The following is a 27,220-nucleotide window of genomic DNA, read 5'->3' on the forward strand; positions in this document are numbered from 1 at the left end:
AATAAAATAAAATAAAATAAAATAAAATAAAATAAAATAAAATAAAAAAGAATACAGCAAAGTATGGAAGTGCCAAGTATGAGAGGTTGGAATTTTAAATAGAGTAGTCCTCTCTGAGGTGACTTTTGTGCAAAGACTTGAAGGAAGTGAGGGAGGGAGGGAGACGTGCAGTTATCTGGGGGAGAGCATTGGAAGTGCAGTCAGCTGGGGAAAGGCCCTTCAGGGGAGCATACCTGAGGTGTGTGAGGGAACAGTTGTGGTGCAAAGTGGGCCAGAAAGAAGCAGAAGGAGGTCAGAAAGGCAAGGGGTGGGATGGGGGGGGGGGTTGGTCATGTAAGGCAAGCAGATTTTTGTAAGGGCTAGCTTTTTCTGAGTGAAATGGAGAGCTGTGGCAAGCTTTCAAACCCCAGATAGGCTTGATTAGACTCAGGCTTTAATTGAGTCATTTTAGCTGCTGTGATAAGCACATTTGGAGTTGGGGAATGGGGGGTATGATAGAAGCAAAATAAGCAGTTGCAGTAACCTGAGAGAAGATGGCTCTGACCAAGGTAGCTGAAAGCTTTTTCGTGGATTAGATATTTCGGATATGAAAGAGAAAGAGAAATCAAATATTACCTGAGGGGTTAGGCTGCTGAGATGGTTAGGATTGTTGATTTGCCTGTACTGTTTTCAGGTGTTTTTTTTGTTTTTTTTAACTTCAGTATTAAGCTGAATCTTTCGTTTCTTCATGCTGTTATTGTGTCCGCCTCTAAATGCCTCACATCTTCTAGAGTATATTACTTTATTTTTTTTTTTCAATTGTTTATTTATTTTTGGGACAGAGAGAGACAGAGCATGAACGGGGGGAGGGGCAGAGAGAGAGGGAGACACAGAATCGGAAACAGGCTCCAGGCTCTGAGCCATCAGCCCAGAGCCCGAAGCGGGGCTCGAACTCACGGACCGCGAGATCGTGACCTGGCTGAAGTCGGACGCTTAACCGACTGCGCCACCCAGGCGCCCCAGAGTATATTACTTTAGTTCACATCTCTTGCAGACCAACAAATACAAAAGTCTTTTATGTAAAGTAAAGTTGTTGATTTAACAGAATGCAATCTGAGTGAGGTTTGGTTTCCTCTATTTAGGAATAAAGTGGAATCAGCCTTAATGTCAGCTCTTCTAATAGTTGCCTTCTCTGTTGGGACCGGCAACTTTCTTCTGGGTTCACAGTGGATCCTGAATGATTGTTTGCCAGAAGACTGAATCCCTTAATGAGAATTCATTTATATTTACAATTTTCCTTTTTTGAAAAACAGGCAAAAGAATGGACTCCAGCAGGAAAAGCAAAGAAAGAGAATCCTGCTAAGAAATTTTATTCTGAATCGGAGGAGGAAGAGGACTCTTCTGATAGCAGCAGTGACAGTGGTGGGGTTTATGATTTATTGAAAAACTTCATTCACTAAAGCTGATATACTGTGCCTCCAACAAAACATAAGGCCTAGTACATAATACTCACCAAGTGGGCTTAAACAAAGTTTGTACAGTAATGCATTGTTTTGTTTTAAAAGTAATTTCTCATCCTTTCACATTTGACTTTGCCTCTTGAACACCCAGCTAGTAAATGATAGAGTTGAAACAGAAACTCATGCTTTTCTGCATTCTAACCTGCACTGCCTGTTATATTCATAGCATACTGCAAAACATTATATTTGATAAGCCTTTAGTGGGGCCTTTAAAAGTAACTTTCTTTTGTAGAAATGTAAAGTTTATTTTAAACATTGCACAATATGTTCTTCATCCATATTATACTCTTTTATTTCTACATGGCCCTGTATAGAGTGAAGTTAAAATTAATAAATCTCTGTGTATTATAAAGAGTCAAAGAGCTAAAATGACTAGGATAACAATATACGATGAAAAGACTATCGAGTAGGAAGGATTTAGAAGTTCTGCATTTTAGCTTTGCCAACTGAGTAAGGTACCTTCCTTTCTCTGTGTCTGATCAATGAAGAAATAGAGGTGGATACTTTCAAGTCCCTTCAGCACTAAAATTCTGTGAGCAACTGACACAATGAAAAATGTATTGGAGTTACTTTTTTTTTAACTTTGTAATTTAACTTTATTTTTTTATTTTTTAAAATTTACATCCAAATTAGTTAGTATATAGTGAAGCAATGATTTCAGGATTAGCCCACAACCCCTCCAGCAACCCTCAGTTTGTTCTCCATATTTACGAGTCTCTTCTCTTTTGTCCCCCTCCCTGTTTTTATATTCTTTTTGTTTCCCTTCCCTTATATTCATCTGTCTTGTCTCTTAAAGTCCTCCTATGAGTGAAGTCATACGATGTTTGTCTTTCTCTGACTAATTTCATTTAGCATAATACCCTCCAGTTCCATCCACGTAGTTGCAAATGGCAAGATTTCATTCTTTTTGATTGCCGAGTACTACTCCATTGTGTGTGCATATATATATATATATACACCACATCTTTTTTATCCATTCATCCATCGATGGACATTGGGGCTCTTTCCATACTTTGGCTATTATTGATAGTGCTGCTATAAACGCGGGGGTACATGTGTCCCTTTGAAACAGCACACCTGTATCCCTTGGATGCATGCCTAGTAGTGCAATTGCTGGGTCATAGGGTAGTTCTATTTTTAGTTTTTTAAGAAACCTATTGGAGTTACTTTTACCACTCTTTTTAACAATTTACCTAAGAGGCACACCTGGGTGGCTCAGTCAGTTAAGCATCCGACCCTGGATTTCGGCTCGGGTCATGATCTCACAGTCCGTGGGGTTTGAGCCCTGCATCAGGCTCCGTGTTCACAGGGCAGAGCCTGCTTTGGATTCTCTCTCCCCTTTTCTCTCTGTGCCTCCCCTGCTTGTGTGTGCACATGTGCTGGCTCTCTCTCTCTCTGTCTTAAATATTAAAAACAATTTACCTGGGAGACATCTGAGCCAAGATCAAATGACACCCTTTTCTTCTAAAACCTTTTTCCTTGGCAGAACCAAGAGCTTTTCATTATTACTTGGTCATCCATCACCTTACTCTAAGGTAATTCATTCTTTTTCGTCTGTTCCCCCTATCAAAATCTTTATTTTCTGTATCTGATAAATTAACCTGTAATGCCTCATATCAAGCTGAAAATGGAGAAAATATTTCAATCTAGATTGTGAATGCTAAAAAATAGATTTCAGGAATGATGTTGACTATTGAGAAAGATCTGTTTGAATAGTTACAAGTGTACCATATGGATATTGGTCTACACCCCCTTTATTCATAAGCTCATGCCTGTTAATAGGCTAACTTTAAAAAAAAAAAGACTTTTTAAAAATGTTTACTTAATACTTTCATGAGAGAGAGAGTATGCGCATGCGTAAGTGGGGGAAGGGCAAAGAAGGAGAGAGAGAATCCCAAGCAGGCTCCCTGCTGTCAGCACAGATTCCGATGTGGAGCTTGATCTCACCAACCATGCAGTCATGACCTGAGCCAAAATCAGGAGTTGGATACTCAACTGCCTGAGCTACCCAGGCATTGTTTTTTGTTTTTTTTTTTTTTTTAATGCTTATGTATTTATTTTGCAATAGGGAGAGAGTTAAAATACGTATTTGAAATATTCCATTGAGACTTTTCACGGGTTGATGTGAGCCATGTGGCAGCAATTTTGTGCTAGCTACTGGAGGAATACAGTAGCTTTTCTCATTAGAAATTATGACATTATTTTCTCAATGAGGAAGTCTTCTAGAGGATAAACAAATTTCCTTAAGGATTTTACTAACTTGGATATTTAAATAATGGTGCCTGAAGTGAACTAGACCCAGATTCATGTTGAACTCCCGTGTAATTAACATGAGAGAGTCACTTAGATGCTGTAATTTCTTCTCAATATTTATGGGATAAGTCATTTATCTGAGTTAATATATACATGTGCACACCTTTGATATCACAACAAATTTAAAATATCCAATTCGGCAGTTTTGTAAAATTTGGGTAAAATAAATTTTGCCCTTTGTAGAAGCTGATGATAATGAGTGCCTTACTGTGTGGCAGGTGTTATTGTGTCCTCATGACCTTTATATGTTTTAAATCATTTAATCTTCACAACAGCTCTGTAAAGTAGCTAGGGTTATTATCATCATTGTTGGAAAGGAAACCAAGACCCAGAAAGATTGAATAACTTTCTCAGTCTTTTAAGTTGTAAGTGGCAGAGCTAGGATTTGAACCCAGACATTCCAATTTGAAAGCCCATGCCTGTAACCGCCGTCTGCTATTCCAAAAAAATACAGGTAATCTTAGCTTTTCATTGTGTGATACATAAATCAATCCTCATAAATTAGGTATTATTTACTTATTATAATATGTTCCTGCCTAAGGGCACTTCATCAGATAGATAATAGATAGACAACAGTCTGTCCTCTTATCTGGGCTAAAGCTTTGCACCTATAATCATTTCAGATAGTAAAAATGATACTTCATGTTTCAAATACACATAAATACGCTATACATATCACTTCTGTGAAGAGTCCTAGTATAACACAATTTATACATAAAACATTGCAGTGTTTCCCTCTACAATGTCATTTTATCATCTGTTTGACCTATGGAAAGTGCTTATTCTAGCTAAAATAAGTAATAACTTTTTTAATTAGTAATTTTGCCTATTGCCTTTGAATTGAGAAATTCTTACAGATGATTTGAATGGCTCATTCCCCTCTCAAAATTATTCCTGAGAATATTCAGCTCTTGCCTTCTTCTCTAAATAAAATTTCTCATTGGTAGAGGAATGAATTATGCTTATGTCATTCTTTAAAAAAAAAAAAGTTTCTGCCGTAACTCGATACTTAGGGATTTGAAAAGCAAGATTCTCTCACATTTGGTTTACTTGATTCTTCTTTTCTTTCCTTTTCTGTACCCACTCTCAGAATGCCTTCTCTGTCTTTAGGAGCTCCCCACACTCACCCTGCCATAGGAATGTGGGGGTCTGAATAACAGGAGTGTGGAAATAGAGTATTGAACAAGTGGGGTCCAGTAAACTAAAATTCAACATCTGGTTTTATTTGTGATGAATACTGACAGTTACTTGGGTCCTTATGTATAACCAAATGGCTATAAATCAAGGAGTATCTGACTATATTTTTTCAGACAGTGAATCTGGAAGTGCAAGTGGAGAACAAGAAGAGGAGGGAGACAGTAGTGATGACAGCAGTGAGGACTCTTCCAGTGAGCATAAGAGTGACAGTGAAAGTGCATCAGAAGTAGGAAACAAAAGAACAGCCAAGAGGAACTCCAAAAGCAAACGGAAACGGTAATATTTTGTCAGAATTTCCTTCAGAAACCATTCTGTGATATTTTCTCCCAGTATAACATTTCCCTTTAATTCATAAAGTGAGTGAGAAAATAAGTGTGTGCATTTTTTCCCCAAGCAGGTACTGAATCTTGTAGAATTAATTAGAATACTAGTTCACATAATTATTCTACTACTTATTATGCTTAGTTTTCATTTTGAACTTGAACAAATCTTGGGGTTACATTTTGAAAATTGGTATAACCTTGGAAGGCTGAGTTAAGTGATCAAGAAGTAGGTATGAAACACTTAATTACCTTTTGTAGCAATTTTGCTGAGGGCTAAAATTAAATCCTTCAACACTTTGCCATTATGTAAGTAAGACAATTGATTTTTCTAAATAATGTTATAGTAAAAAGATTATGATCCAAATATTAGAGTCAAGGGCTGTGAAGGAAGACGGTCATAAGATATTTAAGTGTTCGCGCTTTTTAAGATTCCCATTATCAACATTATCATGTATTAAAGTGTCATTAAAATTTTGAATAATTGGGGCTAATACCTTGGATTGTATGAGTCTGTTTTCCCCACTGCTGTCAGCGAGTGGCCTCTGCAGACATGATGGCCCTTTCCCTGGGAGCCTGCTGCCCGTTCACTTGATGAGCTTGCAGCCCAGCTCAGTCGTGGCTGACAGCACTGATTGGGGCGCAGTACGCTCTCTGCTCCTTTTATTACAGACAGTAATTAAAGCAGCTCGCCCTGCCACTTCCATAACAAACACAGCATAATGCCCTAATTATGACTTTATTAATTTAAGTCAGGATTTAATGATTTTAAAAGTGATTTATATTGTTTTTCCTGTTCAGAACAAATGAAATCTGTAGGTTAAATTAATACAGGCTTTTCATCATTGCAAAGTTAAAAAGCTAGTTACCAGTAAATTCTTTTCATTAGATTAACATCTGAAACTCTAAGCAGTAAGGTAAACAGTAATTACCCATCAAAATTGAGTGCTGCATAACAAAATAACACTTTTACCTTTAAAATCTTATCTTAAAAGCTGTAAGTTAAATATATGCAGAATCATTCACTTGTTGCAGCAGAGGATTTACTTGGTTTGTAATAGTGTTTTCTTTGAGAGAAATTTTGTACTTCTGGTTTAATATCAGAATATCTATGATTACATACTTTATAAAAAGTATCTTATTTCTAGGAAGGAAAATTTTGTTCAGTGCACTCAATATCTTTTCAGATAGCAAAAGTCAATATGCTAGAAAATTTTAATCTTGTATTATATTAGTTGCATTATGTATTTTTTCCTCCAGAAATGGAGTTTTCTCTTTATGTTCTAATTTAAAAGAATTGTTTATTACACTAAAGGGAATCTCAAACACATTAAAAACCTTATATTTTTAAGTATATGTTGTAACCATTGAGTTGGGGATAATAGATTGCCATTTTTTGCTATGGGGAAAAAACAACATATTTTTTAGTCATCGAACATAATTACATGTGCTCTGAGATGTTGCCATGACTTCATTTTTAATAAACTGCAATCGTATTTCCTCTGCAAAAATCAATTCTAGGAAATATCGATTCTTCCCTTCTTTTAGCACTCTCTCTCCCCCCCCATGTTTTTCGGCCTGTCTTTTAGAATTTTTTTTTAAACTTGCTTGTGTTAAGTGTATAATGATTTTTATTAAAAAGATTTTATTTTTAAGTAATCCCTACACCCAACATGGAGCTTGAACTTAGGACCCTGAGCTCAACAGTCACACGCTCTACTGACTGAGCCAGCCAGGCACCCCTGTATGATAATTTTGTAAAGCTAAGGAGCTTTAATTATCTTTAAAACCACTCTTAGTAGTCATAACAATTTATGATTAAATTTTAGTTTTACACTCCTAAATATTTTTATTTGAAGGGAGCTGGTATGGTGTAATGGGGAAAACATGGTCTTTAGATGGACTTCAAATTCCAGTCCTGCCACTCTTGGCAATGTCCTTGAACAAGTTTCTTAACTTTCCTGAATATTATAGGATAATAATGCACCCAGTAAGAATATGTTGGAACATCTATTTGAGCTAACTAATATAAAGTTTCTGAAAAAAAGAAAGATTCTTAAAAAGAATACACACACATGGAAAGAGAATTAGACCTTCAGTTTTGAGAAAATGTAGAAGACCACCAGCTATCTCTCTTTGAGAAAAGACCTTTGGGCTGCCTCACATGTTACTCCTTCTCCTTGGATAATTACCTCCCTACTCAAGACTTTACTTAATCCTGTTTCTCAGCTTCTGTGTTCTCTCTCTAGGAAGCATTCCCTCTCTCGGTTAAGTTTGTTTAGATGCTTCTCTCCTCCAGATGTTTTCATGACACAGTATACATTATTACTCATTACTTACCATACTTTATTGTCATTGCCGCCTTACTTCTCTATAGTCTCCAAAGGAGTGTAGACATTATAAGGGCGACACAGAGTTCTTCTGTATCTTACTAACCACTGTGATCCTTAAGCACTGACGTACTTACAACGCATGGTGGGTGGTCAATTAATATTTATTAAATGAATGAGTAGCATCAGCATTTAGGTTTGATCATTTGGTATTTTAAAAGTTTATATTTGATTATTTGACATTTTTAGTAAGACTTAGTGCATTAGAAGGAATCTCTTTTGAACTAGTTAACATTTTCTCACGTATGTTTATGGGTCACATTTCAGAACATTTGTAAATAATTTTCTTGTACAAAAAAAAATCTATAAAATGCAAGTCTATTTTAGCAAAAGTATGTGTATGAGTTTTAAATTTATTAATGGATATTTAGTATTTCAAGACAGCGTTTTAAAATCAGTCCTAAGTATCTTTGAAGTTGTTACTATTAGCACCTAATATATATTCCTGGTAAATCAAACATTTAACTATTAATTATATTCTACTTACATCATTTAGTGTTGTTGTATGACCTTTTGTGTTTGAGGTATGTTTGACATGGTAATATCATTGATTTTGAATGGATTCTGATATATTTGGTTATAGATAATACTACCTTTATTATTATTTTATTGATATGTTCTGGAATTTTAAAACCATTTTTATTATCTTTTATATGCTAAAAAGAATTGGTTCTCAGTGAAATATACTTCTCTAATAAAGGTTCTGATTTATAGGCAAAATGGACACATAGTACCAATTTGCCATTTGATTATTTATTTATTTGTTTATTTATATGTTTATTTATTTTTGAGAGACAGAGATAGAGCCTGAGTGGAGGGAGGGGCAGAGAGAGAGGGAGACACAGAATCTGAAGCAGGCTTCAGGCTCCGAGCTGTCAGCACAGAGCCCCACGCGGGGCTCGAAACCACAAACCATGAATGAGATCATGACCTGAGCCGAAGTTGGATGCTCAACTGACTGAGCCACCCAGGCGCCCCGCCATTTGATTTCCTTAAACTACTTAAACTTGTTTATATAAAGGATTTAAAGTTGATATTTTGAAATTTGTTATTCATAGTGATTCTGAAGATGGGGAGAACGAAAATGAAAAATCTAAAACTTCAGATTCTTCCAATGCTGATTCTAGTTCAATAGAAGAAAGTTCTTCAGATTCTGAATCAGAATCAGAATCTGAAAGTGAATCTGAATCCAGAAAAGTCACTAAGGTAAGAAAGAGATTGCACATTTGTTGTTATTGAAAGTAAGTATCCTCATAGACTTTTTCCAATTAAGAATAAGTATTTCTGAAAAAAAGTGTCTTGTTGAAAATCAAGAAACTGAGAAAGAAATGTAACATTATCACTGACAACTGAAATCAATACCATCTTCATTCATCCACACCTATGATTTTATTATTTTTTATTAGATAATTGCTTCCTTTTTAATTCAGCCCTACAGAAGAGTTAGAAACTTTTAACCTCATCCTTTGCCACTGTAATTACAGAGCTCAATGTTATGAGTTATGGCCCTTTTTTTTTTCTGAACTAGAATGTGACAATAGAGGCTTTCATGAAGGGGAAAGTAAAAGGAAGTCACAGAAATAGTATTGAGCAAGGTGATACAAATGTATATACATAAGAAAATGAGACAATTAATGCTTTTTAAAAATAGGTGTTAGGGGTAATAGAATACTTTTAAAGGTTTAATTAAAGGATATACATTCTTTAGTTAATAAAAAATACAGTAGCCATGTATTTAAAAACAAATGTAGGAATGACTTATGTAATAGAATGATAATGCTTTCTGATTCACATTTATAACACTGAAACTTACCTGCTTAGCAGTAAAAAGTGAAAGTATAAACTGAGGGGTGCCTTGTTGGCTCAGTCAGTAGAGCATGTGACTCTTGATCTCAGGGTTGTGAGTTAGAGCCCTATGTTAGGTGTGGAGATTACTTACAAATAAAATCTTTAAAAATGTATAAATTGAAAAATGTAATTATTAATATTAATTTCAGACCTTATACATATCTTTCTGATGTTTAATTATTACTCCTTTCCTATAAATGGATCATGTTGATCCTAGGCTTCAAATGTAGTAGTTTTTTATAAGTATATATTGTATTATTCCATATGTTGAATATGTGGGCAAAACTTTGCCTTTTATTGAATTCTGTTTTTTAACCTAATATTTTCCTCATTTATTTTTTCTATTAACTTGAATTTCTTTAATAAGTCACCTGAGTAGCCAAGGATAAAAATAAATTCATTCAAGTAGATAATTGCCTTCTCCCATCCAGAGATTTATTATTATAGAACAAGCATATTTAAAAAATAAAAAAAGAATAAGCATGTTTAAAAATTGGCTAGTTTTTGTCTTGCCTTATTGCAAATATTCTTGCATGTGGTGAAACCTATTTTAAATGTGAATTTATGTTTAAAACCTATCTATTTATAGTATATAATCTAAGATTTCTATTTTCCAAAAAGTCACATAAAATCGTTGAGATTTTTATGTTTATTACTCTGGCCTCATATAAAAATTTATCACATAGTGAGTTTGATGTCCTCCCATTTCCTACTTACATGAAATTACTTATGTTAAATTATTCATTTCATATTTATATATTTTAAAGTTTAAGATGTTATTTAAAATAAAGGAGCTTTAGAAATTGACAGTAAGTACAACCCAGAATAAGAAATCAGTGTTTTAAAAAATGAGCACACAAGAAATCAATGAATATCGAGTGGGTAGAATTAAAGTGCATTATTCTTACGAAGTTTTGTTAAAGTTAAAAAACTGTAGGGGCGCCTGGGTGGCGCAGTCGGTTAAGCATCCGACTTCAGCCAGGTCACGATCTCGCGGTCCATGAGTTCGAGCCCCGAGTCAGGCTCTGAGCTGGTGGCTCAGAGCCTGGAGCCTGTTTCCGATTCTGTGTCTCCCTCTCTCTCTGCCCCTCCCCCGTTCATGCTCTGTCTCTCTCTGTCCCAAAAATAAATAAACGTTGAAAAAAAAAAAATGTTAAAAAAAAAAACAAAAAAACTGTAGACTTTAGTACCTACATAGTATTAGAAATAGGGTTTTTTGTTTTGTTTTTGTTTTTTGTTTTTTGTTTTTTACAAGCAGGGTTTTAGGACTGCATTAAAAAGCCACAGAGGTAGGGGCACCTGGGTGGCTCAGTCAGTTAAACATTCATGTCTTGATCTCATAGTTGTGAGTTTAAGCCCGGTTTTGAGCTCTGTGCTGACAGTGCAGAGCCTGCTTGTGATACTCTGTCTCACTGTCTCTCAAATAAATAAATAAATATTTTTTTAAAAAATTAAAACAAAACAAAAAGCTACAGAGGTATCCCAGGTTAGCATTTCAGTCTGTTTCTTTGTCATACACTTTCAGTGATCAGATTAAGTCTCTTAATAATTGAAAATATTTTCCTGTAGAACATCAGTATAAAAGTTTTAAGTATTGCGATGAGCTAAGACTCTTGAAAAATTCAGATTTTACTCACATTCTTGATAGTTTTATGTCCATGTATTTTGCGTATATGGCTTATTTTTTCCATATTTAATGCCTTTTGCTGTCTATAATAGACAATAGGATTGTTTTAATTTATCTGTTGGAATATTCTCCACCTTGAGGCCACCATAACTATTTTTTACTATTCCTTTCTGAGTAATTTGGAATATACCATGCAATTACAAGTACACCAATTTTCAGATAATGGGCAACTCTGTAATTATAGAATTCTTCCTTTTACCAAGTGTTGTGGCTTCTGGTCTAGATTATGAGTAATGAAGGCAGATGGTGGGTGCTTTACCTTAATTTAGCATGTCAGTTTGTTAGTGCTGAAAATTCATACTCCTTGAATCTGCAGCTAGACTAAATCTATACTTTTACTATTTCTCTTCTTTTTCTTTCACTTGGATAGTGTGTTTTGGGGATACTGAGCACGGATGAGGCCTTGGAGGTACCTTGATTATATAGCTTTGAGAACAATTTATTTTATGGTGTCCTATGAGGTATATAGTGTTCTACTTTTTGGAAGATACTATCTTTATGCTTCAGTTTCCTCATCTATAAAGTAGAAATGCTAATTCCTACTCTACTACTTTCAAGTGCTGTTATAAAAAATCTAATATGAAAGATATATATAATACTATATAAATATATAAAAAGTATATAAAGTATAAGTAAATAAATAAAAAGTATATATAATACTATATAAATATAAAACAACAGTGTTAACATTTTTTAACGTGAACGAACATTAATTCCCTGCGAAACCAAAAATACTTGAGTTATAGAACACCAATGCAGAAAGGAACTGAAATTTTTTTAACTCTTAATGTCTCCTGTGTTTTCCTGACTTTTTATACCATTCAAGTTGTAAGTTAATGTCCAACTATGACCCCTTTCTGGAGAAGACTGAGCTGCCATCCACTGTGGGCGTCTTCTGCCTCTCTGCTATCTAATATACAATCTCTATTTACCTGCCTTTTCCTTTGAATGTAGCTCTGAGTAAGCAATTCCTACCCACTTAGCCAGGAAAAAGATTAAATTACTCTTGGCCTTGATTTGTTGATAATCATCTGCCTCTTTTGCACCTTTAATCTCTTTCTCCACGAACTAATTCTTCCTCTGCCAACCAAAGTACTCAAGTCTTTCCTGGCATCTGGCGGGTGAGGAAGTAGGAAGAGGAAGAGAGAGTGTGTGAGAGAGAGAGTTTAGAAAAATAATCTAAGTAGTCTTCGTCCACAACCTCTTAACCCAATTATTTCTTAGTCCCTTTTAGATGGGTTTCAATTCTTATCACCTCCTACAGATACTGCTCTCTGAAAAGTCAGCCATGATCTTTCCCAAACTCAGTGACCTTCTCTTGTTTATTATATTCTCCTTCTTGATCTTTTTATGTGACTGTTCCCTGACTACTTGAAACTCTTCGCATCCCTTTTCTTCTGACTTCTTTGACCTTTTAGTCCTTTGATTGCTTTACTTTTTAACCCCTATGACATTCAAGTGTGAACATTGCCCCAAAGTTAGTGCTTGGTGCACATCACTTGTTCAAAAATATTAATCAATGTGAATCAATATATTTTTTAGTCTTTTTCTCTACATTTTTCCTGTTGTGAGACTCATTCACTCCCATGGCTTCAGCTAAAACATTTAGGTGAAATGTTTCCATAATAACATCTCTAAGTCCCTGTAACAGCTCTAACTTTTCTTTACAAATTCAAACCAAATTTTTAGACCTCTTAGAAGCTAGTGGCTTCCCAATCCATTATAGCCAGAGGAACACTTGCTCTACCATTTAGTACTGTCATTCTTTCTGTTTTCCCACATCTGTAGCCCCAGAATTTATCTCTGACTCCTCCTTTATCCTGTATGTTTACACAGTTGCCAAGTCTTGGAGATTCTCTGTATTATTTCTCATATCTATTTCTTCCTTTCCTGCTACACCATACTAGATCGGCTCTTCATTACCTTACTCATAGACCTTTGCCATTGGTCATCCTCAGACACTTGCCCAACCCAGTGCTTCTATACAACTGCCAGATTAATGTTAAAGTTACCCATAATGGTGCCCCATTATCATCTTGGTTCGGTAAAAACTCTGCAGGCTAGCATGTCCAAACCTACCTTTCCAGTCTCAATTGTCTTTGTGGTCTCTATATACTAATCCCAAGAGACTACATATTTGTAGTTCTCTTAATATGCTGTATGCTTTCCCATTTCTGTCCTTTGTTTTTCCTTTTGTACTATTTCTCTTATTATAGAAAATACAAGCTGAGGAGAAAGTGGGTTTATATCAAAGAATGGTCCTTCCACTTCTCCTAGTTGGGAATGACTGCTTGGAATGAAATATGTTACTGATGAGAAAATATTACTCAGTGAATGGTGTAAAGAGAGTCAAAAGAGTGAGAGCTGCTGCTGAATTGTTTGTTCTTGAAGTGTTTGTCATTGAACACCGTGCCCCAGCATATCCATAAGATATAAAACTATATATAGTCATACATTCTGGTATTATGTTTGTTATTGATTGGAAGATGTCCTCATTTTAGATCAGATATTGTCAGTAATGACCAAAGAAAATTATCTTGTTCTTCAGTGACAATTATTTTGATGGGCAAGCATATTTTTATTGGTAGGTGTTCTTTTCTGAAATGTATTTGATAGAGAAATATTTTAAGTCTGACTCTTTTTATGAAATGATTCTTTTGCTCCAAATAATACCTATAACAAAATTACTTTTAATAGTTTTATAAATTTTAAGTGACTGCCCATGGTTTACACAGTGTAAAGGGAACCATTTTTTTTTTTAACAAAGAAGAGTGGGAAGAGAAATCAATAATGTAAAATGCATTATATCAGAAAGAGATTCACATTTATATCGCTTTATCCTATTTTTTACCTGTATAATTGAGTTATACTCCGCGTGTAGTTAAAATTGTGTGTTAATCAGATGGTCACACTTTCATTTAAAATACTTTTTTTTTTTAAGTTACCAGGCTTTTTGGGGCACTTGGGTGGCTCAGTCGGTTGAGCGTCCGACTTTAGCTCAGGTCATGATCTCACGGTCCGTGAGTTCAAGCCCTGCTTCTGGCTTTGTGCTGACAGCTCGGAGCCTGGAGCCAGCTTCGGATTCTGTGTCTCCCTCTCTCTCTGCCCCTCCCCCATTCATGCTCTGTCTCTCTTTGTCTCAAAAATAAATAAACATTAAAAAAATTTTTTTTAGGGGCGCCTGGGTGGCGCAGTCGGTTGGGCGTCCGACTTCAGCCAGGTCACGATCTCGCGGTCCGTGAGTTCGAGCCCCGCGTCAGGCTCTGGGCTGATGGCTCGGAGCCTGGAGCCTGTTTCCGATGCTGTGTCTCCCTCTCTCTCTGCCCCTCCCCCGTTCATGCTCTGTCTCTCTCTGTCCCAAAAATAAATAAAAAACGTTGAAAAAAAAATTTTTTTTTAAAAAAAAATTTTTTTAAGTTACCAGGCTTTTGAGTTGTTTTAACTGAATCTATGCTTTGATGTTTTTAAAACAAGTCTATGTATTAGTGTGTTCCTATATACTATAGTTATTTCCACATCAGCTTGTTAGTTCATTCTTCATGCCTTAACTGATATAATAGTTCTTTTTTAAATTTTTTTTTTCAACGTTTATTTATTTTTGGGACAGAGAGAGACAGAGCATGAACGGGGGAGGGGCAGAGAGAGAGGGAGACACAGAATCAGAAACAGGCTCCAGGCTCTGAGCCATCAGCCCAGAGCCTGACGCGAGCCTGACGCGGGGCTCGAACTCATGGACCGCGAGATCGTGACCTGGCTGAAGTCGGACACTTAACCGACTGCGCCACCCAGGCGCCCCAATATAATAGTTCTGATTATATCATCAGTGTCTGTGTACCAACTGCTAAAGATTTAAATAAGCTTTTATTTAAATGATAAAAATTTAATTTTTTAATGATAAAAATTTTAAATCATGATTGTAATTTATTGTGTATAACTTCTGTGTATTTTCTTTGTAAATATATTAACATTTTAATTATATAAACTGTATAAAGCATAATTTATCAATGAAAGTAAATATATGTAACATACTTGCACTTAACATTCCATATTAAGAGCTTTTCATATTTGAAAATTATCTTAATCAAAATTGCAATTAATATATGTACTAACAGTGAAGAAAAACAAAACTATACATACATAGCATTGTTTGAGATGCTGTCAGTTATCTTTATTACAGGTTACGTGGATCTCATAAAACTTTGCTAGTCTGTTTTTGGGAGGGATTAAATATCTTAAGTGCTCTACAGACCAGCCACTGTTACTATAACTATGTCCAGACATTAGTAAATGTTAAGATATGCCTTAGTAAAAGATCTACCATATGAAAGATTCTTGGGGATAAAGTAAAACTGGCCTGATTTCTGATTGGTTTTCTGCCCTATTTGAGAAATAGAAAACAAGTTTTACTTGTGTTTTAACAAGTATTTATGTATGTAGCAATTATAGAACTTCTGTGAATATTGTACAATATTATAGAACATTTCAAAGCCTTGCCTCTTTCAATTTATGTTGTTCCTAGTTTACTTTATATTTTAAGTTCTTCAGAACAGAAATATCATTTCGCTTTACTTGAAATCTTTAAATCACAGTGAAGATCATTAAGAAGTTTTCTTATTGAAGTAAATACAATCTAATAGGGAAGATTTGTTTAACAGTTTAGACTTCTTTTCACTTAAAAAGAATTCTTAATTTACTGGCAGTGTACTTTTGTTTTAAAGGCCAGTGTTAAGTGTGAGCCTCAAATTTCTTAAATCAAATTTGTTAGATGACTTGAAGGCAAGAGAATCATTATATTGTCCTTGGTTGGTAATTCTAACTGAAAATATTTCATGCAAATATCTTGCCCTGCGAGGCTAGAAATTAGCCTTGAATTTTTGTTGATTTCAGAGTACAATATGAGTTTGACAAACTTTATATACCACTTATCCTGTTTTACAGTTTTTAAATTTCAATCTTCTTTACAGTGGTTTCCTCTTAGGAAGCATGCTTGGCGCTTGTTGTTTCAGATCTTTTTTCTACTTGCTTTTTGTTTTTTAATCAGCATGAAATGAACATGCATAATACATGAAAAAATCTTTACAGATATATTATTACATATTTTTATTTGTATTATTTGAGCTTAATAAGTATTTCCAGGATCTTTTTTTTTATTATTTGAAATGAAATATATTAAGTAGAAATCAGTTTCTTAACCCTGTGACTTTGTATTTTATTTTGACAATGTTGATGTGTTGAGGTGTATAATCGAATACCATAGAAACAAAATGGAGATTTGAGGGTGATGAATTGATAACTAGGTATTTTTGTAGTGAGATTTTAAGATCAGTTACTGTTGTCCTTATAAAAGTCTAATACAGTCACTCAGCTGTTAAAAACCTAATCCTCTATTTAAAAAAAATATACAAAAACAAATTGTCTATCTTTCTGCCTGATCTCTTCTCAAGTACTAACACAATGGAAACAGTGGGTGATCTGTCAGTGTGTTTGGTTTGTCAATGATGGTTTTGTATAAATATTGGGAGGGTAAGAAATAAAATTCACACAGTAAAATATGATTTCATCTGCCTTTTCTCTGCAGCTCCATGGCTCATGCTGCGGTGTGAAATTCTCATTTTACACACTTTGCAGGCGGAGCACATGAATTATGCATTGAGCAAGAAAAATCTCCTGCCTCAAGTCCTATATGCATTTACCCAGGTTCTGTCTCTATTACCAAGATGAATTGCAAATGGAGAAATGTTTGATGGAATAGGGCCCTTAACTTCTTTGTTTAGAATTCAGATTTTTATTTTTATAGTAGATCCTTTAAGTATGAAAATGTTTTGAACTTACTATGGATTTTTTAAAATGAAAAATGAAATATAATATAAGAGAGGAATGCCAAACACATCACAAAGCTTTTTATAGCCTTGATTTGGAATGCAAGGCTTTTTCAATTCAGTAGAAATGACCGTTATCTATTGCTAATGTTGTATTTCAGTCACCGGTTATTTGCTGTTCTCAGAAAGTCAGTGAAATTCTGTTCTTTTGAGAGCCTTTTTTCTTCCTGTTTTAGACTTCTAATAAGAGATTATGTCAATTTCACATGCAGCTCTGTCCTATGCTGTATGTGACCTGATGTGTACTTAATAGATACTGTTAAACACTCTTTGCCGTGAAGTAGAAAATAAGGTATAGACTTGTTTCCAGTTTTAACTTTATCTTGATTTGATAGGTTTCTAATTTTTCAGGTAGTAAGGTTACAGTTCCATAAAGACATTCATGCACCATCGTGGATTATAGGAGAAGCTATACCCATTGTACTCAGCATAGTATTTTGATAAGTCACTTGGTGTTAAGCTCTTTTTGTTATGTTCTTTCTCCACAGGAATGATATTCTAGTTGAGATGGCATTTTCATTCTGAACCTGTTTTTGTTTATTTCCACTTTAAATTCCAGCTTCAAAACTAACATTTCTTCTGTTTTTTCCCCCAACCCTGGAAATTGTTATTCGTTTGAAGTGTGGAGAGAAGGACAAATATTTTTTGCTTTTGTAAAAATAATGAGTGAAAATTAAAACCCATCTAGATAATTTAAAGTTTTCATTGGCAGAAATAATTATTCTCATAAAGGAAACCAGTGCTGATGTTTTTAGTTAGTGTTTTAATGTGTATTCTTGTCTGATACTTGAAAATAATTTGTTTTTGAGTTTTGGCATAAGGAGAAAACTAGCATTGCTTAAGATCATTTTAAAATGTTACCTAACATACAGTTTGATGTATTGCACTGTGTAAGAGTTCTAGCATGGTATAGATGTTAAATGATGGTAGTGTACTTTTTGCTTTAGTGATACCTTTCTATGGTTGGAGGAATACTTCAAAAAACTTGTAGAGGAGCTTGAGTGGCTCAGTCGGTTAAGTGTCCCACTCTTGATTGCGGCTCAGGTCATGATCTCACAGTTGTGAGATCGAGCTCTCAGTAGGGCTCCATGCTCAGCTTAAGATTTTGTCTCTTTCTCCTTCTGCTCCTGCCCTGCCCACGCCCTCTCTCTCTCTAAAAAAAAAAACAGAAAAACTTCTAATAATTCATACATATAAGCTGTAAACTCTTTTGTTAGATTATAAGTTACCTGGGGGTGCCTGGGTGGCACAGCTGGCTGAGCTTCCAACTGTTGGTTTTGGCTCAGATCATGATCTTGCAGTTCATGAGTTCGTGCCCCACGAACGGGCTCTGTGCTGATGGTGGAGCCTGCTTGGGATTCTGTCTCTCCTTCTTTTGCCCCTCCCCACTTGTGCTCTCTCTTGCTCTCTCTCTCTCTCAAAATAAATAAATAAACTTAAAAAAAAAAAGAAGTGATTAAAAAGAAAAAAGATTATAAGTTACCTGAAGGAAGGACTAGGTCTGTCTTGGCTTATTACTTCCTTTTCTTAGCAAAGAATCTGATATATGTTTAAAACTCTATATATGTCTTTTGGATGAATGAATGATTGAGTAAATGAACAAAAACATTTTAGCAAAAACTTAAGTTTTAATTTGAGAAAATTTAATGTAAAAAGTATAGATTTTAAAGATAAGTAACTTTGATCCAAATACATCTATTTAGCAACCTAATCTTTGTTGGTCTTTAATTGTTTATAATGCTATTCATTACTGTACTTGTGTGTGTGTTTTATATTTATTATAAATTTTATATATTTTATATATATTATACATATATGTATATATAATACACACACACACGTGTGTGTGTGTGTGTGTGTGTGTGTGTGTGTGTGTGTGTGTGTATAACACATCTTTTCTGAATCTTTGACCAAACTGTGAATACTCAGGCTTAGAGATACTGTTTTCTAATGCACAGTTGTTCATATTTCAAAAATATAGATAGATTAAATAAGCAGATCTGAGGTGGAGGAAACCCTACATATGTGCAGATATGTTTTGAAATACTTATTTTCCCCAAAGGAAAACAGTAAAGAATGTAAATGAATACTTTTCTTCCCTAAAGAGCAAGTGCCTGAAAATGTCATTTGTAGATTTTACTGAATACCTTTGGCTGAAGAAGTCTGATGCAACTCACTGTTCAAATACAAAGTACCTAGTACAATGTCTGTCACAGACTACATCTTAGAAAAGCTAATCTATCACAAGCCTCTTGGCAATTTCAGACCTAAGCTTATATTGTTTGAGAAATTCTTTTTCTTAAATTAACTTGTTTAAAAATTATTTTCAACATGTTTGTAGACTTTTTACCAAAGAGCCACTTTATATTTTTATATTAGCAAAAGTTGTTGGGTCATAAAGTAATTATTTACCTTCAAATTTTCTTCTTTCTTCTTACCTTTATAATCTATATTTATTTGTTTATTTATTTATTTATTTATTTATTGGACCTTTATAATCTTTAAACAGACTATTCTAAGGTAATAGTTTGCATGGTGGAGAAGAAATACTGTATGCTAACTGAAATAAAAATTTTGATTAAAAAATACAGTCCATGTTAAAAACTGAGAACAAACTGAGGGTTGATGGGGGGTGGGAGGGAGGGGAGGTGGGTGATGGGTATTGAGGAGGGCACCTTTTGGGATGAGCACTGGGTGTTGTATGGAAACCAATTTGACAATAAATTTCATATATTGAAAAAAAAAGAAAGAAAAAAGGTTGAAAGAAAAAAAATAAAATAAATAAAAAATACAGTCCATATAACCATAGAGAAAGCTTAATTTGATTGATTTTTTCTTGGAAGACTAAGCAGAAGAAAAATTGTTTGTTTTGAAACATTAAGAACTACTTCATTGATTTTTTTATAAGAACATGTAGTAATTAAATTATTTATTTTATAGGAGAAAGAAAACAAAACAAAACAAAATATAAATCCTCTTACCAAAGATGTTTCACTTCTAGATCTGGATGATTGTAAGTATTAAAATTTCAATTTTTTCTTTTGTTTAGTAGTAGTATTTACTTTTATAGTACCTTTTATGTGTCTCAAAATATGTTAACTTCTATTATGAAAGATTTATAGATGAATAGACCAAGAAAGTTTGAAAAATTAGTTCTATTAGTGTCTTTGATCTAATCAGGTTATCAGTTTTATATCAAATGAATAAATATAATTGATCAAATAAAAGTACACCAAATTCTTTTTAAGATCTTTTACTTTAATAATTTATACTTGCTTTAGTAAATAATTATCCATATCTCACAACTTCTACGTTGTTAATTATAGAGATTGAAACATCTCACTTAAGGAAGTAGAGAATGAGGAAAATAACTGGAAATGTAAAAGACACCCCGATGTTCTACTTGGTGCACTTTTGGTAGGAATAGAAATAGATAACGAAGATTTTGGAGGCTGGTATTGCTATATTTATCAATATTATAACTGGGGCGCCTGGGTGGCGCAGTCGGTTAAGCGTCCGACTTCAGCCAGGTCACGATCTCGCGGTCCGTGAGTTCGAGCCCCGCGTCAGGCTCTGGGCTGATGGCTCGGAGCCTGGAGCCTGTTTCCGATTCTGTGTCTCCCTCTCTCTCTGCCGCTCCCCCATTCATGCTGTGTCTCTCTCTGTCCCAAAAATAAATAAAAACGTTGGAAAAAATATTATAACTGTACAATATCTTTGTCCTACCAAATCCACTTCTAAGAATTGAGAATCTTACTCATATACTCACCCAAGTGTGCAAAGGTATATTCATCATCTTTTAAATATCCTTGCATTGCGAGAAAGAGATAATGGAACTAACTAACTTTATTGGTATGTAGATTTTATACAGAAAAAAGAGAAACAGCAAGTAAAATACTATAAATATTAAACTACTGTCATTTAGCATTATAGTTTTTTCATGCTAAAGGGAAGTTATGTGTTTAGATTGTCTCATTTTGTCATAAATAGGACTGTTCTATTTATATTGTTTACCTGGCCTATCTTCAGTAGTCATGGCAAATTCTTAATATAGAGAAATTATAGAGAAATACTTAGCATAAAGGAAGTAAAAATAAAGTTGGAGTCTATGAAAAATTATACTCCAAAAAGCTTGGAAAACTAAAAGAAGTGGATTCCAAGAAACACAACCTTCTAAGACAGAATCATGAAGAAATTGAAAATCTTAGTGGACTGATTACAAGTGATGAAATTGAATCAGTAATTTTAAAACTCCACAAAATGAAAGTCCAGGACCAGACGGCTTCACAAATAAATTCTGCCAAACATTTAAACAAGAGTTAGTATCTGTACTCAAATTATTCGAAAAAATTGAAGAGGAATGAATGCTACCAAACATACTTTACGAGGCCAGGATAACCCTTATACCAAAACCAGAGACACCCTAAATATAAAATTACAGGCCAATATCCATAATGAACATAAAGGCAAAAATCCTTAACAAAATATTAGCAAGCTGAATTCAACAATACATTAAAAGGATCATGCACCATGATCAAATGGGATACAAGGATGGTTTTATATCTGCAAATCAGTACACATGATACACCACATTAACAAAAAGGAAAAAAATCATATGATCATCTCAATAGATGCTGAAAAAGCATTTGGCAAAATTCAGCACCCATTTATGAGTAAAAATTCTCAATAAAGTGAGTATAGAAGGAATGAACCCCAACATAAAAAAGGCTATATGTAACAAACCCACCGCTAACAACATATTCAACTTTGAAAAGCTTAAAGCTTTTCTTCTAAGATGGGATCAAGACAAGAATGCCCATTCTTCCCACTTTTATTCATCATAGTACTGGAAGCCCTACCCACAGCAGTCGGGGAACAAGAAGTCATCCAAATTTGAAAGGAGTAAGTAAAACTATTTGCAGATGACAGGATATTATGTATAGAAAACCCTAAAGACTTCACCAAAAAAACTATTAGACCTAATAAATGAATTGAGTAAAATCAGTGGATATGAAATTAGGATATAGAAATTCATTGCATTTCTATACACTAATAGCAGACTGTCAGAAAAAGAAATTAAGAAAGCAATCCCATTTATGATTGCATCAAAAAGAATAAAATACCTAGGAATGAATTTATCCTAGGAATTGAAAGACCTGTATTCTGAAAACTATAAGACACTGGTAAAAGCAATTGAAGATGACCCAAATAAGGAAAAAGATACACCATGCTCATGGGTTGGAAGAATTTATCGTGTTAAAATGTCCATACTACCAAAAGTAATCTGCCGATTAAGTAAACTCCCCATCAAAATACCAATGACATTTTTCACAGAACTAGAACAAAGAATCCTAAAATTTTTATGGAACCACAAAGGGCCCCAAATTGCCAAAGCAATCTTGAAAAAGAACAAAGCTTGGAGGTACCACACTCCCTGATTTCAAACTATACTATAGAACTATAGTAATCAAAATAGTGCGATGCTGGTATGAAAACAGATACATAGGCCAATAGAATAAAATATAGAGCCCAGAAATAAACCCTCACATATATGGCCAGTTAATCTGGGACAAAGGAGGCATGAATATACAATGGGGTAAGACAGTCTCTTTTATAAATGTTGTTGTGAAAACTGGACAGCTACATGCTAAAGAATGAAACTGGACCATTGTCTTATACCATATACAAAGTAAATTCACAGTGGATTTAACACTTGAATGTAAGACCTGAAACCATAAAATTCCTAAAAGAAAACATAGGCAGTAAGCTCTTTGACAATAGTCTTGGTATGTTTTTTGAACCAGTCTCCTCAGACAAGGGCAACAAGAGCTAAAATAAATAAGTGGGATTACATCAAACAAAAAAGCTTTTGCATAGTGAAAGAAACCATCAACAAAACTAAAAGACATCCTATTGAATGGGAGAAAATATTTGCAAATCATGCATCCAATGAGAGGTTAATACCTAAAATATATCAAGAAGGCACCCAACTTAGTGTTAAAGAAACAACCTTATTAAAAAATGGGCAGAGGGTTTGAATGGACATTTTTCCAAAGAAGGCATACAGTTGGCCAACAGACATATGAAAAGATGTTCACCATCACTTATTAGGGAAATGCAAATCAAAACTATAACGAGGTACCACCTTACACCTGTCAGAATGGCTAAAATAAAAAACACAAGAAACAAGCGTTGGTGAGTATGTGGGGAAAAAAGAACCTATGTGCACTGTTGGTGAGAATGCAAGCTGGTGCAAACACTGTGGAAAACAGTGTGGAGGTTCCTCCAAAAGTTAAAAACAGAACTACCCTACGATCCAGCAGTCACACTGCTGATTATTTTAGCCAAAGAATACAAAAACAGTAGTTCAAAGGGATACATGCACCCCAGTGCTTATAGCAGCATTATTTATAATAGTCAAGATATAGAAGCAGCTCATGTCCATTGACTGATGAATGGATAAAGAAGATGTGAATGGAATATTATTCAAACATAAAAAAGAATGGAATTTAGCCATTTGCATTGACATGGATGGAGCTAGAGAGAATAATGCTAAGTGAAATAAGTCAGTCAGAGAAAGACAAATACCATGTGTTTTCAGTCATAATGTAGAATTTGAAAAACAAAACAGGAGTGCCTGGGTGGCTTATAGTTCGTTAAGTGGCCAACTCTTGATTTCGGTCAGGTCATAATCTCACAGTCTGTGAGTTTGAGCCGCATGTCAGGCTCTACGCTGACGGTGCAGACCCTGCTTGGGATTCCCTCTCTCCCTTTCTCTGCCCTTACCCAGCTTGTGCTCTCTATCTCTCTCAAAAGTAAAGAGATAAACATTTAAAAACACACAAACATATAAATAAATAACAAAACAAGCTAGCAAAGGCCAAAAAAGAAAAAAGAAAGAAAAGAAGAAAAGAAAAGAAAGAGAGAAATGAAGAAACAGATTCTTAACTATAGAGAACAAACAGGTGGTTCCACAGGGGAGGTGAGTGGGGGGATGTGTGAAATAGTTGATGGGGATTAAGGAGTGCCTTTGTGATGAGTACCAGATGATTAAAATTAAAACTTAAAAAAAAAAAAAGAATAAAGTCATTGGCTTCAAGGAAAACAAGCAAATGAACAACAGTAACAAAAAACCCACAATAAGATATTACTTCATACTTTTCAGATTAGCTATTATCAAAAAGACAAAAAGTAACAAGTATTGTTGATAAAGTAGAGACATGGGAACCCTCAGACACTGTTGGTGGGAATGTAAATTGGTGCAACCACTATGGAAAACAGTATGGAGATTTCTCAAAAAATTAAAAATAGAAATACCATGCGATCTAGCAATCCTGCTTCTGATACATGTACCTCTGTGTTCACTGCAGCATTATTTGCAATAGCCAAGATATGGAAACAACTCTCTATTGATAGATAAATGGACAAAGATGTGGTGCACACACACACACGCACACACACATACATATATGGTGAGATGTGGTATGTGTATATATGATGTGTATACGCACACACAGCCATATTACTCATCTATAAAAAAGAATGGAATCTTGCCATTTGCAACAACATGGGTGGACCTAGAGGCTATTATGCTAAGTGAAATAAATGAAAGATGAATACTGTATGACTTCATTTATATGTGGAATATAAAAAACAAAACAAATGAATTAACAATACAGAAACAGATTCATAGGGTCAGAAAACAAAGTGTTAGTTCCCAGAGTAGGGAGGATTTAGGGGACAGGCAAAATAGGTAAAGGGGATAAAGAGGTACAAACTTAACAGTTATATAAATAAGTCATAAGGATATAAGGTTCAGCATAGGGAATATAGTCAATAATAACAAAGTTGTAACAACTTTGTATAGTGGCAGGTAGTAACTAGAGTTATTGTGGGGGTTATTCTTTAATGTATAAACACCCAATCACTGTGATATACACCTGAGTAAAATAAAGTTCGACCCAAATTTGCATCATTTCACTATTGGCAAAGATTTAGGAGTTAATATCACTTTTTACTTATTGGCGAAGATTTTAAAGCAGCATCCAGTGTTGATAAGGTTTGGAGAAACAGGCACCCTACGTATGTTTTTGATAGGAATAAAAGTAGGTGAAGCTTTTGGAGTCATTTTCGCAGTATTTGTCAAAACTTAAATTGCACACACCCTTTGAACTAGCAGTTCTTTTGTAGGAAAATCAGATCCTCCTTCTTTCTTGTTTTAGACACTTTAATATAATGGCTTAATTTTGCAGTTAAAATGTGTATTTCTGGGTGTCTAAGACCTTTAGGTGATCTGACTCATGTCTACCTCTTACCTACTATGCGCCTCTGCATTTCTGAAATATACCAGTCTCATTCCTGCCAAGGGCCTTCGTACTGCTGTTACCAAAGAACACTTCTTTAGATTTTCTTATGGCAGACTGCATCTTATCTTTCAAATCCCGGATCAAAAGTTACCTTCTCTTCCACAGCTTTATGAATCAGCTTCGATTGTCTTGGGAGCATTTTTCACCATCTGAAATTATCGCAAATATTTGTAGTACTTTGTTTATTGTCTGTCTTGCCCAACTAGGATACAAATTGCATGAGAATGGGAACCTTGCCTTTCCTACTCGCTGGTGTTCCTAGTACCTAGAATGGCACCTGGCAGATAGTGAGCACCCATTAAATATTTGCCAAGTTAATAAAACATGCAAAGGTAAATGTAAAAACTTCACTGCAGCATTATTTATTACAGTGAAATCCAAAGTCAAAATATCTACCAGTAGGATGATACAACTTATTAACGAAAATGAAGCAAATCCTTGTGTGCTAATTATCTAATTATGTATCCAGATTATTGTAAGTTAAAAAAAAGTACATGTAGATCATAATTCCACTTCTGTAAAAAAAGAGTAAAAGAGGAGCTGTATCCAGCACACGAGCACAGATATGATTGTACTTGCTCTTTTTCCAGAAGGCTGCAGAATAAACAGTAAGGGTTAGCTCTGGCCCCTTTGAGATATAGGACTAAACTAGGAACAGAGGGGAGAGAGAGACTTATTTTATATTTTATGTCTTCCTGCCACAATGAACATTTTACATGAATATGGAACTTTTACAATTTAAAAAGTTTAAAATTGTGGAAGAATAATAGTCAAGTGTATTTAAGAAGAAATTAAGGGTAAATGTTACAAGGTGCTGGAGTGCAGAAAATAACACTTTATATTACACTCCGGATTTCCTGGCAGCTAAGGAAAAATTGAAACCTGTAAAATGATACAGTTTTTATTATTTGATTCTTTTTAAATTATGTTTTCATATGTAGCAGCTAAAGTTTTCTTAAACACTTAAGTTTTAAGAATTTAAACATGAGATGTTTTTTAATTTTAAGGAAATTTCACCCTAACTTACATTTTAACTCAACATAGGATATATTTCTGGGTTTTTTTTTAATACCTGAGAACTATTTCTTTTTTTTTTTTTTAATGTTTTAATTTTATTTTTGAGAGAGAGACAGAGTGCAAGCGGGAGAGCGGCAGAGAGAAAGGGAGACAGAACCTGAAACAGGCTCTCGGCTCTGAGCTGTCAGCGCAGAGCCCGACGCAGGGCTTGAACCTCACGGACTGCGAGATCATGAACTGAACCAAAGTCAGATGCCCAACCGACTGAGCCACCCGGCCGCTCCCCTGAGAACTATTTCTTTACAAATCTTTTATTTTGCATTTGTCAGAAATAACAATCAGAGCTTCTCTTTTTAACAAGTCAGGTCAGCAAGCATTTGCAGATTGTCTGCTAAGTGTTAAGGGTACTTTGCTGGATACCCTTTTTTTGTTTGCTAGGATGGGTAAATAGAATTCAGTTATTCTCTTTCAGAGACTAAAATCTAGTCTGGGGCACAGACACCTGAACAGTAGAGGTACAAAGTGTGAATACATGATTGGGGAGACGAATTAAAACGCTATAAAGGTCTTGTGGAAGAACTGTGATCCTAGCTTAGAGGTAAAGGTAAGTGGAGGGCTGCCCGATGGTTCAGTCAGTTAAGCATCTGACTATCTCAGCTTGGGTCTTCATCTCAGGGTTGTGAGTTCAAGCCCCGCACTGGGCT

General features: G+C 34.7%; 1 protein-coding gene across 2 annotated transcripts in view; it reads left to right on the plus strand.

Moving 5' to 3' along the window:
• The window catches only part of AP3B1 (adaptor related protein complex 3 subunit beta 1), a 269,037-nt gene that overhangs the window by 168,505 nt on the left and 73,312 nt on the right, over positions 1 to 27,220 (plus strand). For both annotated transcript variants that reach the window (XM_040450164.1, XM_040450154.1), the window contains exons 18-21: positions 1,293 to 1,401; positions 5,123 to 5,285; positions 8,778 to 8,925; positions 20,074 to 20,146. In XM_040450164.1, coding sequence (XP_040306098.1) covers positions 1,293 to 1,401; positions 5,123 to 5,285; positions 8,778 to 8,925; positions 20,074 to 20,146 — 493 coding nt within the window. The remainder of the gene's footprint in view (positions 1 to 1,292; positions 1,402 to 5,122; positions 5,286 to 8,777; positions 8,926 to 20,073; positions 20,147 to 27,220) is intronic.

The sequence above is a fragment of the Herpailurus yagouaroundi genome, unplaced genomic scaffold, assembly GCF_014898765.1.
Source record: "Herpailurus yagouaroundi ecotype Mexico unplaced genomic scaffold, PumYag 29, whole genome shotgun sequence".
NCBI lineage: Eukaryota > Metazoa > Chordata > Mammalia > Carnivora > Felidae > Herpailurus > Herpailurus yagouaroundi.